The sequence below is a fragment of the Dermacentor andersoni genome, chromosome 1, assembly GCF_023375885.2.
Source record: "Dermacentor andersoni chromosome 1, qqDerAnde1_hic_scaffold, whole genome shotgun sequence".
NCBI classification, from domain to species: domain Eukaryota; kingdom Metazoa; phylum Arthropoda; class Arachnida; order Ixodida; family Ixodidae; genus Dermacentor; species Dermacentor andersoni.
Genome location: NC_092814.1, coordinates 246,419,525 through 246,438,480, shown reverse-complemented (window position 1 = coordinate 246,438,480; position 18,956 = coordinate 246,419,525). Strand labels below are relative to the sequence as shown.

Below are 18,956 nucleotides of genomic sequence, written 5' to 3'. Positions count from 1 at the left end.
ATGTTGGGCTGAAAACTTAATTTAAACAGCCCTTCTTTCTTTATGTTTTCATTTCTATATTCTATTTTTTCCCCTCGTAAAGTTCTCGGGTTAACGTTCTTACCTTTGATATTTGCTTTTTTTAATTTCCCCATTTAGATAGTCAATCGATAAATTACTTACGGAAGAGGTCTTGTTAAGTGACTCTAAGGCCGCCTTTAAGTTAAGCAATGCCTCACTCTGCTCGCGTACAATTATTGAGCGAGACCCGAGTGATTCACAATCATTCTCTCGAAAACGAAGACGGTTGGATCTTCCCGTCAATGAAGTATGACGGCAGCAATGGCAGTGGCCGTTGCCGGCGACGACCCCTTTAGCTAAGGTGCCTTTTATACGCGCATGAGAAATACCCATGCACGGCCAACGCTTTTGTCAAACAAAGGAAAAGAAAGAGGTCTGTTGGGTTGGCGCATCACGAAGCAAGGCATGCTAAATAGAAATACAAAACCTCTCAACGCAGCTGTCTGTCCATCTCTGAAACCTAGTCTCGCTGCGACTGAGCTTTGCTATCCCGTCTCTGAATGGAAAGCGCTATTACACATTCTCACCCGGTGCGCGTTGAAATGATGATTACCATAACATGTTTGTGTGATCATATGGTAGAAGAGAGAAGGCCGTCGAACAACTCCTTATAATTCATGGGTATACTCGCAAATATGTCCAAATTTATACTTGCTAAAATGTCGCGCGCGCGCACACTCACGCACACACACACGCACAGTCTGCATTATATATATATATATATATATATATATATATATATATAAGTTACCGGGCCTGTACGCTTGTAGACGGTGACCTTAGTTTCCTCTTTCCTTTTTCTTTCTGTTCCTCGCATTTCGGTTTCCTGCTTGCGTAGCCCATCTTGATTTCCGCAGCTCGCGCAGAAATCAGGACTGTGCAGACAGCGTCAAGCGCATGCGGAGTGCCGCCTGGCGATCGAAAGAACTCCCCTCTGAATGGGAGACATCGAGCGGCGCTCTGTTTTTCACTCTCGCGTGCACCCGGAATAGAATTTGTGCCTCACCCTATATCAAGCAACGGGCCTTTGCACCGAAAGTTTGGGGAGAACAAAAGAGAAACAGAAGGCGAGAGCGGAGCCGGTCGGTGCTGGGGGAGTCTGCTACGACTCCTGATTTCCGAAACCGGAGAAGTACCCGCTGTCGGGCTCGGCGCCGGAAAGTGCGGCAGGCGAGAGGTGTAATGCAGAACGGGGCGGAAGAAGAAAGAATGCGGCTAGAAATGCACACTGGCGTAAAAGCGTGCGAGCAAGGCGCGCGTGGCCGAGAGCCGCCCTATTACCGCCGAGCCATTTAGCGCCGGTGGCGTTGTTCTTCGGCGCCGCGGAATGCTGGTGGCGGCGGCCCCGGGGGACGTGACCCCGTTCGCCTCTGGGTTCGGCTGCGGCCGAGGCGGCGGCCTGCATCTCAACTCGGTGCCGAACCCTCGTCCCGCAGCGCCCAGGGCTGCTCCTCGTGGCACACCGCGCAAACAATGGGCGCCACCTGCTCCGGCCGTCGTCCACGCCAGCCTCCGACGCATCCGCCACTTAGCGCGCGCTGTGGCCGCAGCGACTTGCGCGTCTTGCGACAGCGCTGCAGGCACGCGCGCAGTAAACGTCTCCGCTCGCCTCGTTTGCCTAGATGCTCAAATACAGGGTCGTCGGATTGGTAGTGGCTATTATTCGCTACTTTTCTTCCCGTGTGTCCCTCTTTCTTGGGATACCGCGTACGCAACGCTGATGGCGGTTCTCGGCACAGAATTGACTAACGCGCGATAGTTAAAAAATAATATAACCCACCTTTTTTTCGATTTGGCATTCCCTTTGCAAAACTGAAGAACTTAAGATTAGTCGACAGTGTAGTATATTGCAGTCAAGAAAGAAGGAAAAGAAGGAAAAGAAAGAAAAGCGCGACTTGTGCCGCTCACACGTCACAGGCGGCAGCAGCAGCATCGCAAGGCCAATGTCTGCACGGCTCAGCTGTCACGTCATGCGCACGAAACTGCTCCGGACGCACGCACGCATGCAGGCATGCACGTGCAAACTATTGCTTCAGAAATTCAAGAGAAAATACGCAACAAAATCTCTCTGGCTCATCTTTGACCACGCGAAACACTTTCTCCGCTCATTTATCATGGCGTTGCCGTCACGCGTGGACGTCTTTGATTGCTGTCAAGCGCCGCACAGCGTGACGGTATCACCGCCGGAAAGCGCTTAGTCCGGGAGGCGAAACGAAAACGAAATGCAGAATCGGTGTCATAACATTCGTCAAATCCGACTGCGTCATAACCTAGTTCCATATTCAAACAACTTACTTTACGCTTTGTACGACGCGTGAATAAGCAGCGCTTGTAGGTGTGTTACCTGAAATGTAAATAAACTGATCGGATGAAACTTTGCAATTAAACGATAACAACGGGATGGTCAAGCAGTCAGAGAACAAACATTATTAACCAAGTGTTCGGGCCTTCAAACTTAGTGCTTACGGTGTCTTCTCGCTCGTTTTCTTCACACGACAGTTCTACGAGGTTATTTGCTCTAATATCCGCCAGCTAAGTATATATATCACGCAGTAGCTCACCGCCTGCGCGTAGTGAGCGGCATGGAAACTTTTTTGCTTTTCAGGAGAGCTGGACCAGTGTGGCAGGTGATCCAAGTATTAGGCCAAACCCACTCTCTCGCTTGTTCACTTCAGCGATGATCTCATCCAGAGCATACGTTCAAGCTTGCACCATCACGTTGAAGACCGGAGCGAAGCGAATGAGTGTGTGTCTCTCGCCAACTGGGCCAAACACGTAACCTTTTAAGACAGTCACAGTGCTAAAGGCTATCGCTTATTTCGCGAAATGCATTGCTATATTACGTACTATATTCTGGTATAACTCTCCTCTAGCGTTGCTTTGCGTAGGATAGCCAAACAGACGCATTTCTTGATCACATACGTGCCTTTTCTCTTTCTTTCGTCCCCCTCATCTTGCATTGCTTTAACTCAACCTGTTAAACTGTCCAATTTGTTCTAATCAAAAAATTGTTTTCAACAGCATCGAGTGCATTTCCTACAACCGCGAGAAACTTCAAAGCATTGCCGTGAAGCATTCATAACCAAATTTCAATCGAGAGGCTTCAAACAGAAGAGATATGTAGCCGTAGCTGCAATTGAGGTATGAATGACTGAATTGAAATTACGTATGCTGGCTACTTATTTATTGTCGCTAAAATTCGGTATTCGTCTCCCCTAAAACCCTATTTCAGCCTTGAAGGGCACCTCAACGAAATGCTGAATGATGCTGTAGCTTAGGGAATAGCTAGTTAATCCTACAGCTCGACGCATGTCAGCCGAAATCCATCTCAGCTTCATGCGTGTTGAAGGACATTGAACGCTCCGCCGTTTCCATACGGATCACAAAGGGGACTGCCAGGCTGATGCCGTGATTCTGAAAGACGAGCGATGTTCAGACGCGGCATTATTTTCCGCGCCCAGCAGCATTAGTGAAATTTAAGTTCTGAAGCTGCCGACAGCGGAAGCACTCGAACGCGTCAGGCCCGCTAGACTTCGCCAGTCAAGAGCGAAAATTTCGCCACGGACTTGGCGCTCCCTCGGGCACACAGCGTCGGCACACTGCCTCCCCGAGGGCGGGAGACGCGGCGCGGCGCGCAAGCCGATTCCGCACGGGCCATTACAGGCTGACTTCAAACTTTGGAAGCGCACTTGCCGTGCCTTGTTTCCCTCATCGATACGGCGTCTACAGGTGCTGGGACGGCGGCGCGCACCCCGGGCACGTGTCAGCGGACAAAGCCTATACTGCAAGTGGCGCCCCGTGCAGCCGTGCTCCAGCTCTCTCTCGCTCGCGCGCCCGTCTTCGAAGCAGAGAACGTATGCGCATAGTGATGAGTGCACCCGTGCCGTGTTGTGGCTCGCCTCTTCTTTTCTTCCACCGTGTACACTTTCCGTCACTGACAACCTGACAAGCTGTCCGTAAGTGCGTGACACCGGCTGACATTTTTTTTTTCTTGGTGTTATTTTATCGACTTATTTTTCATTTTGTTGTATCCATACTGTGCACGGCCCATTTCGAGTTGCCTCCATTCTTCCGCGCCTCCTCATTTCTTTTTTCGCACGCGCTTTGTTCCTTTGAACTCAGTCGGCGACCACTGAGTCTTGAGGACATCTCAAGCGAAGCGGAAACAATGAGTCTGAACAGCGTTTTCCCGGCTGCTTTACATTCGGAGAGCGTTTTCCCGCGTGACATACGCGATTGGGTTGTTCAGTGTACGCCTCAGGGACGCAATCTCACCAGGGAAAAAAAATGTGGCAGGGGGAAAGGTTTGGGCGCGGCTCAGCGGAAATGAACTCGCGGCGACAAATTTCTGTCGCCATTGCACGAAAAATAGACAGCCTTTTTACGTAAACATGATCAAGCTTTGTGCACAAAGCGCTCGGACGTGTTCGAAACTCACACTTGGCCCGTTATCTTTAGGTGGTTTAGTGTGCATTATATGTCGCCGCTATGCATCTTCAATATGCTATACTCACCCGGACAGCATGCAGAAAGCAGTACGCTTGAGCGACAGTTTTATTGTGCCCCGTTGAAGGGGAAGCGGAGGGAATACGGAGAGGGATGCCCGGATTCGCTTTCAAGGGGCCATAACAGCTCAAAGACTTCATGCGAAACATAAAAGTACTTAAGAAAACTAACTTTCCATTGCTGACGCAAATTGGCACATATTCCCATGCAAGGTTCAATTTCGCTCGTCACGAATATCGCTTGCTTCAAAATGAATTCAATGAGTTTATCCTGCTTCTTATTTTCCTTCTTTTACTTCTCCTTATTGCTCACGCTTGTTTAACGAGAAAACTTGCTCTTAAAGATATAAGTACGTAATAAGCAGGCGTGTATTCACTGTAAACCACGCATATATACCGTCGCAGTACAGTATCTCGTTGTGCGGCCATTCTCAATGCGCTTTTCTGAATGCGCCGATTTTTGGACACAAATAATTTCTCCTTTTACGACCAATGCTTGCCTACAACCAGTGCCCGTAGGTCTTACGCATCGGCAGATTTCGCTTGTCCGGCACACCAATTATTTGTGACGTTCTCTTCCCGCTTTCTGTGAGATTCCGCTGTGCACTTTTTTTCTTATCATATGCCCACTTATTTTTCCCTCGCTCACCTCTTGCAGATTGTGAAGATGATGATCGTGGTGGTGGTAATTTTCGCCGTGTGCTGGCTGCCGTACCACGTGTACTTCCTGGCCACGCACCACCACCCGGAGATCACTCAGTCTGACTACATCCAGCATGTCTACCTGGCCATCTACTGGCTCGCCATGTCCAACTCCATGTACAACCCCATCATCTACTGCTGGATGAACAGCAGGTACATTCGAGACAGTTCAGTGCAACCTTACTTTCTAGCCAAACGTTCCAAAGGGATACAGGGGTCAAACGTTAGCCTAACAGCTTAACGAAGAACCTGGGTTTGTTATATACGCCAGCGAGTGCATGCGCTGTATTTCAATTCATAAATGCAGTGCAGCGTCAGTATACATGCATATGATAATACGTTTCCGTAATATTTTTTTTAAATAAAAGCATAAAACTAATAACGAACAGCATAATTTTCGAAAGCGGGTTACACAAACGCATTACTGGACCACTGAACCCTTCCCCTGGGGTGTCACGTCGAAAAACACAAAACGGGAAAGTCAAACAAAGCAGCAGTTGGAACAACGGAAGTGCACCGCGGCACGAAAAAACGAGAAGAAAGAAAATGAAGACGAGGCCCGCCACGTATGCGTGACGCGAGAGCGCGGGGAAGGAATTTCGCTTGCGGAGGCTAGACGGGGCGAGTGGCGAGAGTGTCTCGCTTGGCAGTGGAGCTCGCCTGCTGAAATCATGGCTTCGCGGCACTGAAATATTTCTATCTCGGCTATTAATGAGCCGATTTGAAAAATATTCGTAGAAGAACGCTTCCAAGAGGACACGTAACAATTTCCAACGCATAACCAAAATTTGCTATGGGGCTTGGTAAGGGGCTCTTTAACGCTAAACCAAAACAGGGTTGTTGCAACACCGCCTTCGAGTCCGTGAGGAGTACGATATCTCGTGCCGGCAGAATCTTTAGCTTTAGCAGCCACAACATTGACAACTGTTGATGAGGTCATGTGGTCCAACCGGCCAGACTGTGTACCTCTCAAAGATGGTATACAAAGCGCAGCGCTCTGCGTCCGCTTTGAGGGAACCATCTGTGTACGCCTGGAGGTTATTCTGGTAACTATAGTCAAGTGCCCCAGAACGAGGAACTTTGCTTCTACAGATGAAAGAGTGGTCTTTCAATGCAGTCTCGGTACGCGTAAGCTGCAGGTAATATCTTCAAATGCCCAGGATGGGTCTATCTTTTGCCTTTCTCTCGCAAGCAGCGCAATGTGAATGTTTCCTGGCACCGATACGTTCTAAAAAAGGCTTTGCGGAGGGAAGATTCATTTATCATAGCAATTGACTCAAGAGAGCCTGAGACGCCTGAATCTAGAGTGGGCATGGCTCAGCTTCGTACACCTTTTTTTTCGAAGCTGGCTGAGGAACTCCTAGACATGGTCGAATACCTTTCCTGTGCATTGCTTCTAGGTGCTCGTACTGGCTGACCGATCGCGACAGTACAGGAATCTGGTAAAGTATCCTACTGGTAACCAACGCTGAATGTAACCATAGCATAGACGTGGGGTGGTTGCCCCAGCGTATATACCAGCTACGCGCAGAAGGAAATTAATCCTGTGTGACGATGGCGTAGCAATATTGTCAACTGCCTGACGACATTCTAGCCTGCGGTCCATTGTGATACCCAGAAATCGAACACTATTGAATACGATGAAGCACGCTGGCATTACCATGAAGCTGGCTAAATAATATCGTGCCGTCATCAACGCATTCGCTGTTCCCTGAAATGAAGTTCGCTGCCAGCTAGCTTACTAAACGGGAATCGTTACGCCCATTCCAGCTGGAATTTTTTACAAGGCACAACGGCCTTGGACAGGTGTTTCGCTCTGTAACATACGTCCGCCGCAGTGGCTCACTGTGACCACGCTGTTCTGTTGCACGGCACAAGGAGGTGGGTTCGATTGCTGGTTACGGTAGTCCCATTAGGGCGAAATGCAAAAAAATAAAAAAATGCTCGCCTGCCGAGCTCCAAAATAAATCTGCAGCATCCTCTCCTCCTTTAGTGTCTCTCATATTTCTTTCGCTGCTTTGGGGCGTTTTAAACAGTGGATCACTTGATGAATATCTACAACATAAGCATATGCCCAAAAAAAGGATGCTTAAAGGCTTATTAACTGAAAGCCCTAATTATCTAATTTATTATTGTGACCTGTCGTGCAAATTATTTCCCTCTCTCCATATTTAAATACGTAATTGCAACAGCTGCAGTGCGCTGTCTTTAAATATATTTTTCAGCAATAAAATGCTTATGTTAGCTCAAGCACCTTGCATGCTTCCATGCACACATCCACACCTGTTTTTATACATCTAGTGGAAATAACTGTGCCTTCTTAGTTCATTAGTCTATATTGTTTGTACACTCAGTATGATAGACGGCTATAGCAGGCTCACTTCCTGCTTTACGCATCACATTCCTCAGTTATCTTTTGCCGTACTTTTGTATGTTACAAGCATGTTGTGTGTTTCCTTGTGCGACTGCTTTCCATTTACAAAAGAAGTTTGGCAGCCGGAAGGAAAATATTCCCAACATATTCATCAAGCCCACCAAGATTGGATGATGTTTCTAAACATAGCACTAAAAGACGACATCACCATCATCATCATCATGACCAGCAGCAGCAGCAGCCTATTTTATGTACACTGCAGGACGAAAGCCTCTCCCTCCGATCTCCAATTACTCCTGTCCTGCGCCAACTGATTCCAACTAGCGCCCGCGAATTTCCTAATTTAATCGCCCCACTTAGTGTTCTGCCGTCCTCAACTACGCTTTCTTGGCACCCATTCTGTAACCCTAATGGTCCATCGGTTATCTAACCTGCGCATTACATGACCTGCGTAGCTCCATTTTTTACCTCTTAATGTCAATCAGAATATCGGCTATAGCCGTTTCCTCTCTGATCGTAACCGCTCTATTTCTGTCTCTTAACGTTATGCCTAGCATTCTTCATCGCTCTTTGCGCGGTCCTTTACTTGTTCTCAAGCTTCTTTCTCAGTCTCCAAGTTTCTGTCCCATATGTCAGCACCGGTAAAATGCACTAATTGTACGCCTTCGTTTTCAGTGATAATGGTAAAGCTTCCAGTCAGGAGCTGACAATGTCTGCCGTATGCGCTCCAACCCATTTTTATTCTTCTGTGAATTTACTTCGCATGATCGAGGTTCCCTGTGAGTAAGTGACCTAGGTAAACGTACTCGTACTTCTTCACAGACTCTAGAGGCTGACTGGCGGTCGTGAACTCTTATTTCCTTGCCCGGCTATGCATGATTATGTTTGTCTTCGGCATATTAACCTTCAACCCCGCTGTTAATACTCTTTCTGTTAAGGTCATCAATCATTTGTTGTGAGTCGTCTCCAGTGTTGCTGAAGAGGACAATGTCACCTGCAAACCGAAGGTTGCTTATTCACCGTCGATCATAAACTCCTAAGCCTTCCCAGTTTCTTTCAAGCACGCAGTGAATAGCGTTGAAGAGATTGTGTCTCCTTGTCTGACCCCTTTTTTTATAGGTATCTTCCTACTTTTTTGTGTAGGATTAAGGTAAGTGTGGAATCTCTGTAGATATTTTCCACGATATTTACGTAAGCGGCCTGTACTCCTTGATTACGTAATGCCTCTATGACTGCTGGTTTCTCTATTGAATCAAATGCTTTTTTTCCTAATTTATACGAAAGCCATACAGACCATAGAGCTTCCTACAAAAATTACTAGAGGGAACTCTGGCGCTAGTGTCTACGGGAGCTGCAATGTGAGCGGTCGAGCCAGCTTGGGAAGTACATGGATTTGCCTAGACTTTGTGACTTTGTAAACTCGTCGTTTTCAACAGTGTATTGCGTAATAAGTGATTAAATAAACATCATTAAAATTGTCCGACGACAGGATTCGAACACAGGAACTCTAGCACACAAGCCTGATATTGAAACCATTAAGCTACGGACGCATGCATCGACAAGCGAACGAAACGCCCTTATGAATTTATCGCGTGCATGCCAGTGCCTTGAGACGCTTGGCGCGTTTCGATTTGGCCACCTGGACAAGCTCAATCGTTGGAATTAATAGCAATTGTGCGTGTTCTCGGCGTCTTCTGCACTTCGAAGAGCATAGATTGCGCTGAAATTTACGACAATAAGATTGATATAGCGTAATATACAAAGCCACAAGAACGTATGAATCCACAAGCACGAAGGTGAGGAAAATCCATGTACTTCCCATAATTCCCATGGTGGTGCAACCACTGCAGCGCCAGAGTGCCCTCTAGTTATTTTTGTAGGAAACTCTATGATACAGACAGGCTTATTGTACTCTGCGGATTTCTCGATTACCTGATTAATGGCATGGATGTGATTCATTGTAGGGTATCCCTTCCTGAAGCCAGCATGTTCCTTTGGTTGACTCAAGTCCACTGTTCACCTTACTCTATTGCAAACTATCTTGGTGAATATTTTATATAATACTGGGAGTAAACTAATGGGCCTATAATTTTTCAATTCTTTAATGTCTCCCTTTTTGTGGATTAGTAAAATGTTTGCATTCTTCCAGTTTTCTGGGACAAGCCTGTTGAATTCCTATATGACACTTCGCCGTTTGCTTCTACGCATTCCCTAACAGCCAACAAAAGCTGATCTTGAGGCACAGAATAATCAGTTAGTGGATAATTTTATATCGTTATTGCAGTTTTATCTGAGATCTACTTTTATTGTTTATGACAACCTGCCTTTTTTGCAGCGCAACGGTATCTGCATTGGGTCCTGCGTGGCCCCAATTCTTTGTGACATATTTTTAGCAAAAGTAGATAAACCTTTAGATAGGTCTTTTTGAGGGGGTTTGTTTTAAAGGTTCTTAGGTACGCCGATGATTTTTTAGTGCTTTTAAAAAAGCAGACGGCCTTCACCTACCTATCTACAGTAGGTGAAATTTTAAACGCATTTGACAAGCATGGACTTGGGCTCAATTTTACCCATGAACTACCTGACGCAGATGTTTTACAGCTTTTAGACCTTAGACTAACCTTTCATGAAAAGCACGTTTGCTGGGGCTATTTCCCTAGCGCAAAAAAAGATCTGTTACCGTATGATTCAGCGCATTCCAAAACTGTAAAGAGAGCTATAGCGTCGCACTGTTTGGAATCGTCTCTTCAGAAGTCGTGCCCGCACCTAATGCAGAAATGTTTTGAGAATCAGGCCAGCCGACTTTTTACGGCGGGGTTCCCCTATTCGGTCTTGGTTGCTGTGTCTGAGACCCTCCTTCAGAAGCTAAAACTAGGAACACGAAGAAAAGATGACCGTCGGATGACCGACAAGCCTTTGGTTGTGCCGTACCTGCACAAGACTTCACACAGTCTCAAGAAGGTAGCCAATAGGCATGGTCCGTTGTTTTTTCGCCACCCAACAAGCTGACACAGTTATGCCCACGCATCTGCAACTCGAAAAAAAAGAGGTTGTCAGCTAAAACATGAGAAGCCATTCATCAAGTGTTCCACATGAGTGGTATACGCCATTCCCTTAAAGAGTGGAAAGGCTTATGTCGGCCAAACCGGCCGCTGCATTAATGAACGCTTGGGGGAACATGCCCGAAATTTAAGTAACTTAAAGGACAAGTACGCACATTTGGTTGCGCACGTAATAGCATGCACAGGTTGCGAGGCTGGATTGGGAGAGACGAAGATCCTCGGTAAGAGTGCAGACGCGACGGCGCGGGTTTCACATACACAAATATGGCAGCAAGCGCGTAAGCACCCCCTCTGTATCGCTTTTTGCTGCAGAGCTTCAGTTTTTGGAAGCGACCGCTTACTGATTTGATTGTATGTTAGTATCCATCGCCTTTTTTTATACTTTTTTACTTTTTTCTAGTTTTCTCTTGTTTTCCTGCGCCTGATTCCGTTGTCTGCCGGCACGTTCGTTCAGCGATGCGCAATGTCATTTTCCCCGATTGTATCACTCCCTACCCCCTTCACTTCTGCCTTTCCCCTTATATAAGGTATCCGTATTCCGTCAATAAAACTTAGTTGACAGTCAGCGCTTGTGCCCCGTCCTTGATACTTTGTGGTTGCATGTGTTTGCGCTGTAACAATTTTTATGTCAAGTATGCACCAACTCGCCCAGAAAGAAGTTTTAATGCTGTACTGACCTGTACAGTATGCCCAGAGGAGTCAGGATACCTCAATTCGAAGCAGTAATGAACAGGCTGCAGAGACTCCTATAACTAGGGATGAGTTCAGAAGGACCTTGCAAGACATGAAACAGGGAAAAGCTGCAGGAGAAGATGGAATAACAGTCGATTTAATCAAAGATGGAGGAGACATAATGTTTGAAAAACTGGCGGCTCTCTATACTAAGTGTCTATCGACTTCAAGGGTCCCAGAAAACTGGAAGAATGCAAACATTTTACTAATCCATTTTACTAATTCATTTCTCATTGCTTCTGCAGTCTTTTTCACGTTATAATTTTGAATATCACTTATTTTCGCCTTGTTGATCAGTTTTGACAGTTCCTCGAATTTTTTCTTATCTCTTGAGTTGGACGCTTTCATTCTTTGTCGTTTCTTTATTAGGTCCTTTGTTACTCGGAAGAGCTTTCCTACTAGTTGCCTTGGTGCTTTGCCTCCCACTTCTATTGCTGCCTCTGAAGCCACCCTAGTCACGGTTTCATCCATTAGCGCTATGTCATCTTCATCTGTCTGTTCTTAGGCTGCATATTTGTTTACAAGTACCAGCCTGGATTTGTCTGCTTTTATCCTTGCTGCCTCTAGGTTGACCAATTTTGTTGTTTCTCTATTCAAATTGAGGTGAATCCTAGCCCTCACTAACATATTATCACTGCACTTTACCCTACCTAACGCTTCTACCTCCTGCACTATGCTGGTATCGGCAGAAAGTATGAAACCAATTTCATTTCTTGTTTCTCCATTAGGGCTGGTCCAGGTACACTTTCTGTTGCTACGTTTCCATGAGAAGGTGTTCATTATTTGAAGCTTATTCCTTTCTGCGAATTCTACCAGCATCTCTCCCCTAGCGTTCCTAGAATCGACGCCGTAGTTGCCAATTGCTTGTTCACCAGCCTGCGTTTCCCCCACTTTTACATTGAAGTCGCCCATTACAACAGTATACTGAGTGTGCACTTTTCTCATCGCTAATTCAACATCTTCATAAAACTGATCTAGTTCATCATCATCGCGACTGGATGTTGGAGCGTAGGCTTGTACTACCTTTAATCTATACCTCTTATTAAGTTTGATTACGACTATTAAGTTTGATTACGACTACTGCTGCCCTCTCATTAATGCTGTAGAATTCGCTACTGTTGCCCGCTATGCCCTTATAGATTAGGAATCCTACCCCGTATTGCTACTTATCTGGGAGACCTCTATAACAGAGGACATGGCCGTTAGTCAGCAATGTATAAGCCTCACCAGTTCTTCTAATCTCACTAAGGCCGATGATGTCCTAAACAATGTCTGATAGTTCCTCAAAGAGTCCTGCTAAGCTAGCCCCACTCGACAGAGTTCGGGTGTTAAAGGTTGACAGGGTCAGTTTCTATTAGCGGCCTGTCCGGGTCCAGATATTCTTAGCACTCTCTGCTGCATTACGGGTCTGACCGCCGCTCTGGTCAAGTGCTCCGCAGCTGCTGGGGACTGGGTGCCATGGGTTAATTGTAGGAATCATCAGGGAGGTAGTGGCCGAATACTGCACCATCAGGAAGGTCAATGCCTGTTCTGGTGAGGGAGTGTCTTTGTTGAAGCTTAGTGGGCCTTCCTAATTTGGTTGTACCTGGATTAGTAAAGCCCCACTCGCTCTCGGCATCTTTTGTGGTGTCAGGCGCCACTCCAAGCCTGGAGATGTATTTCATTGGAGGAGGGGAAATTCGAGCTCACTATTCTGAGATTAAAAAAAAATCTATACGAGGATTCAAACTTCCGACTGTGGCAACCGAGTATCCGACATAGCTCAGTGAGATAATCCTGTAGGCGGCGAGGCTACCTTATCGCGGAGAAGTCCAGCCCAGAGGGCCTTACGTGCCTAAGAGATCCCTTCATTTACATGACCCATTTACATGACCCGTGTAAATGACCTAAGAGATCCCTTGATTTACATGGCAAACGGGAATACGCAAGAACGAATAAGCGCAAATGTAGACGAAAGGAATGGACGCAAATACGACCGTTCTGACATGATGAAAATCTGTCCGTTACCTTTACAAGTAGTGTCGCTGCGTGCTTTTTCCAATTTTTTGCGTGAATACTGTAAAGCCTTCTCGTCACTTTTCTTTGTTCCTTCTGTGCGGAAATTTTGCATCATCAAAGAAAGCCCTTTTCGGCAGCGCACCTCGTAAGTTGCTGCGGATAAATTCTTGAACAATTGTAGTGTTACGGAGTGTACAGTGCTAGCATCTATTCACGCATTAGGTTCCCCGAATACGTTTGCGAAATCTCTATAAGCAAATGTCTCTGTATGTAGGCTTACAAAGGAAAAACTCTCGCTTTTTTTATCGTCATCGCGGCATGTACAGATGTTATGAATTTGTACAGGCGTTATATCTTCTAGCGTTGTCACTAGAAAGTATGCGCAAGGTATGTAAGTAGTGTATATCTACGGCCTTTTTCGTAAATCTATCTTGCCTAAGAGATTCCTTGATTTAACCGCCATCGGTGGGTTTTGCTGATCGCCATAGGTTGCACGATATAGTGTCAATTCTCAATGGTCCTTACATCGTGGTTCCGGAATCTCACGTCCGCATGCGGCCATGAACGCGCCTTAGTACACGATATATTCTCGGCGAAATTGAACAGCACTTAAAAACGTGTGCGAACAGAAAGGAAGCAAAAGAAAGGTTTCAGCGCTTACCGAGAAGCCCCGAGTCGCGCGTACGCGGAGATGCACCCGTCCGCTTATTGTCGTGTCTGCCTGCATCTGGCCGTCTTTTTGCCTAAAAGACGACACACAGTATAAAAAAGAAAATAGGCTTGTTTGTACTTTTTCTTCATTCTGTGTATCCATTTCCTTTTCTTTCTTTCTTTTTCTGACATTATATTCTCAGCCCAACCATTTTAGCCGGTTCTTGAGAATCATGTCTACCAGTGCCATTTCAATTGTCCAGTGCTTTCCTCACACCTGTACTTAAAAATAAAGGAAGCCATGATTGCGCTAAATTGTTACATGGTTGCTTCGCACCAGCTGTTGAAAAAAATGTTTCGTCAAACGGTAAAGCTCGCTGCATGCATAATTCAGTCACTGAAAAACCAGGCAGCGTCACAAAGAGTCGTGTGTGTTCTTTCGTTTCGGCTTGTGGACGTGATTGTTTGTACAACGAAGTATTTGATTGAAGAAATGCCGGCTATTCTAGGACGTGTCACCACTCGCAAACCTTTACTCGGCAGCTTCGGGTGAAAGGCAAGGCGGCCTAACGGAAAAATCTGCCTGGTATAATGCTTAAGGGACGTACCAGCGACAAAAATGTATCGGAGGATAACTTTCTAAGTAAACAGAAGGGGCCGTCACCCCTGTGCGGTGACTAAATCGTTTTGTTCTTTCGCATATGACACGTGTTCCTCGGGGTATGTGGACGGAAAAGTGGTACAGTGCCCCGTGTACTCGAACAGATGCCTGATAGAGAGAGATGGTCAGCCGCGGGGCAGACCTGACCGAGCCTTTGCGTTCCTGCAGGTTCCGCGAGGGCTTCAAGCGTGTGTTCTGTTGCCTGGCCTTCAGCGACAAGGAGACCGCGCAGCTGCGTCAGCACATGGCGGCCACGCGCTACTCGTGCTCGGAGCCGTACGCCGACACTCGGGTCACGTTCAACGGGACCGCCACGGCCGTCCCGCTGCACACGCTCACTGAAACCATGAGCGCAGGAAACCTGACCAGCGCCGGCCCGGCAAAGTTCAGGGGCTGCGGCTCGGACGTGTGACGAATGCTGCCGCCGGCCCGGTCGGCCCGGCTCGGCCCGCACGCCAGTGCGGCGGCGCACGCCATCTGAGTCCGCGGCGAACACCCCCCACCGCAAAACACTGCTCGGTCGCGCACAAAGCGCTCGACTTTAACGCGCGAACACGAGGGGGGGGGGGGGTCTGTTCCACCACTGCGTCGGGCACCTGTCCGAATCAATCCCCCAGTTTTCTTTTCTTCGTCTTCTTTATTATTCAATCGCTAGTTTCGTCGCTCTCGTTGCACTTTACTCCCGTGGGGCTGCTTTGCGGCAGATAGGTCCGAGGGCATATAAGAATGACCGAACCGACCTGAAGCAGAGGTCCTGTGACGTCGGATTTTGACGACGCAGGCCACAGCGCCGAGGACGTCAGGAAAGGACGTTCCGACCTCATTCTTGCTTGAGATAGGAAAGACGCCGTGGCTGGCGTCGGCTGCGCATAGCGAGAACAAAAAGCAGAATAAGGGAAGCAAAACTATTAAACTATCATACTTTCCTGCAAATATTTTTGGCGGTGTTGAAGTTGCCTGTTCGTTACCTCCTACCTGCGTTATGATGTCATAAGTACTTACCAATGGCAAGGTGGAGAAGCAACGTTGCGCGGCAAGGGAAACACCGGCCGGTCTCTGTACATGCGGGACATGACGGTGTCCGTTCGTGGCGTACGCCAGAGTCGGCGAATGGCGGCGATCGTGAACAAGCCACGGGCGCGAGAAGCTGTTGTGCTGATGTGTCGGCTCGGCTGTTGTGCTAATGGTGTCGCTGTGTGAACTTCCTGTTTCATTGTTGTCCGTTACCCATAAGGAAAATGTAATGCATTTTTTCGAGCGTTTCCCGAAGATGTTCAATAATGTGTCCCCAAGTAACAAACCCCACGGAATGCACGGTACGCATTAAACGGACTGCGAAATCAGGATGTTGATTCGTTTCATTTGGTGCAACGCAGCAGCTCATATACGAACGACGATACGAAGAGTTACACGTAGGAGCAGCACGGGCAATAATTTCGTGCTAGGAACATTTGTGCAGGCAAATTATGTGCTCTAAAAGCGATGGTTCTTGTTCAATAGTGTTCGCATTTTCGACGTCGACCGCAAAAAGAAAATAATTATTATGGGGTAGAAGCTTCCGCATTTCCTCCAATATAAGCACATTACTTCCCTAAAATCAAGGTGCGTTTTCGACCATAGAATGTGTTTGAAAACTACCAAGCTTCCACAAAAGGCGGGGCTGCCATCATCCTAATGGTATAACGGTTTCGCTGCGCGTTTTCTTCAGTCGTCAACGCTCATAATATTGGGCTCACTTTCAGCTGTGCGAGAACACAAGTGCTAAGGCACTCACGAAACGTCGAAATGCCGGATTCTTGTTCTTTTATTTAGTATTTTCTAAGCAAATACTTTTTACCATCTGATGCCACGCAGCGTTCTTGAGGTCATCAAACCTAATTATACGGCGTACGCCTATACCATTCGCATAAACCCCATGTTTGCTTTGCACTTTTTGTTTCAGTGCTTGCAAAAGGCGTGTGCTATAACGACATATAATTTCAACTTAGATCGTTCTGAAATGTTGCTGCTTGTTGGAGCGTCGTAGCGAAGGTTTGATTTTAAAAAAGAAAGAAATTAGTCCTAAGAAGCCACTGCGAATAGTGCGCGTATTTAACACATGTGCTAGCAAACTAAAATGACTGTATTATCAAAGTTAAAAAGAAGCAAATATTCGTGTGTGTGTGTGTGTGTGTGTGTGTGTGTGTGTGCGTGTGTGCGTGTGTGCGTGTGTGCGTGCGTGTGTGTGTGTGTGTGTGTGTGTGTGTGTGTGTGTGTGTGTGTGTGTGTGTGTGTGTGTGTGTGTGTGTGTGTGTGTGTGTGTGTGTGCGTGTGTGTGTGTTTCTGCACACTCCCAATGAAAGTGTCTGTTTAGGTCAGTAGTTATCGCACCGTTACTAGCTCTTTCCTTCACGCATTCAAATGCCTCACTCTGCTGTTAGTCCATACCAGAACCACTGCATTTCATCGTGCGTATACGCCTCATAACCACCAGTATGCCTTGTTAGTGACTGTCTTGTGCGGTGGTATGGACATTACTCATCGTTTTTCCCCTTTCCCGAATACAGTAGCCAAACATACGCTGATAAACCTCCCTGTCTTTCCTTTACCTATCTCAATCAGTTTCTTGTCCCGCAAGACACTATAGTGCGATTGCATGTGCGTTCCAGGAATATACTCTCGCAATTATATATTTCTTTCATTTTTCTACCTTTTCTCCTCTCTGCGTTTGTCAGATCCTCTGTGTGGAAAGTCATTAGACTTAGTTTTATATCGCTTGTACGGTGTTTTACTGCGCCTTTATTCTATCAAATTGGCCTTCAACTAGCAACGCGTGACTCGCTCTATTTTGTTATGGCTTGTTATGACACGATTGGTATCAGAATCTTAAAGCATTTGGGTTGAACGTTGGGTACGTTACATTGTTAGCTCTAATCCAAACGGCAGCTGCAATTACAGTATTGTTTTCGCCAGTTATGCCCCAAATAAAAAATATATATCGCAAATGTATACGCACTATCAGATAAGGTCCCTTTTTTTTTTTTTTTCGCTTCACGCCGCGTGAGCCATAGCGTGACGAACTATAGGAGCATTATCCGCCCATTTGCTCTAAGTGCCGTTCGCTGAAAAGCACTTGTACAGCGAGCTTTGGGTTTACGTCAAAGAACCCCAAGTAGTCAAAATGATCAGCAGCCGTCGAATAAAGAATCTCCCATAGTCCCTCTGCGCTTTTGGGCGTTAACTCCAATCGGTAAGCTCAATTTTTCTCGGTTGGGCAAGCGTGGCAGGCGCCCATAAGCACTGAAAAGAAGGCAAAAGCAATAGCGTTTCCCGTGGTTGCGTATGCGTCCGTTACACGAGCTCTGCGAAACCGTACCTAGCGCGCTTACAATGTCGAATGTGCGGCAGTACTCCGTCAAGCCTCGTCAGCAACGTAACGCATGAAGTCATTAAGCCATGCTATAGACTATAGACCTGCGCCACAGACTGATGAAAAAAAAAATTTTTGTCAAGTTGCCGTAGCGAAGTTTTTGCGACGGGGGGGGGGGGGGGGGGGGGGGCGAAACTACGACACTGCTCAGTTAATGCACGGAAACTAAAACCATAACATTTTGCGTATTTGGCGAGGGCTGCCTTTATAGTTACCTACCGTGACATTTGTCCTCTCTTAGTTCTATTTCGTCGCAAATTGTCAACTGTCGAGCCGTTCAGGTACTGCGTCCCTCGGCTGCTTCATTTCCTGTCAGCTTCACAACAAATAGGAAGCAAGAAAAAACGTAATCAGGGAAGAATTGATGGGCACATTGAGAAATTGTGAGGCCATCTAACCTGTTAAACGCTAAACAACTGTTTGCTTGCAGCTTGTAGAATCATTTACACCTTAAAAAGCGTTGTCGCGTGTCGTTATAAGGGTCCGTTAATTCACTTAATGTTCCTGCTGATAGAGGTAATGGGCGCGTTTTGACTATGTACACAGACCCGTCGCACTTCTTAAAGCGCGTTCGTCTCAGATGAAGAATAAGGCTCTATCCAGTCATGTTTCGTATAGAAGTGCTTCTGTGTTGCAAAAACTCTTTCTGGCAATCTGCGTGTGGACCACGGTATGAGTACGCTGTTTGAGATCGTGAGCGCTAGGCAATGGTGAGCTCGACAAATATTATGAATCTAAGATTAACTTCGTGGCTAGAAATGAAAGTTAAAGTGTGTGACGAAACTCAATGCACTGCTATTGAACT

General features: G+C 46.7%; 1 protein-coding gene across 5 annotated transcripts in view; it reads left to right on the top strand.

Annotated features, from left to right (window-relative positions):
• Positions 1 to 16,086, top strand: part of LOC126547914 (tachykinin-like peptides receptor 99D) — a 915,613-nt gene extending 899,527 nt beyond the window's left edge. For all 5 annotated transcript variants that reach the window (XM_072284127.1, XM_055063611.2, XM_055063614.1 and 2 more), the window contains 2 exons: positions 5,224 to 5,420; positions 14,911 to 16,086. In XM_072284127.1, coding sequence (XP_072140228.1) covers positions 5,224 to 5,420; positions 14,911 to 15,154 — 441 coding nt within the window. In that variant the 3' untranslated portion in view covers positions 15,155 to 16,086. The remainder of the gene's footprint in view (positions 1 to 5,223; positions 5,421 to 14,910) is intronic.
• Positions 16,087 to 18,956: the final 2,870 nt, after the last annotated feature.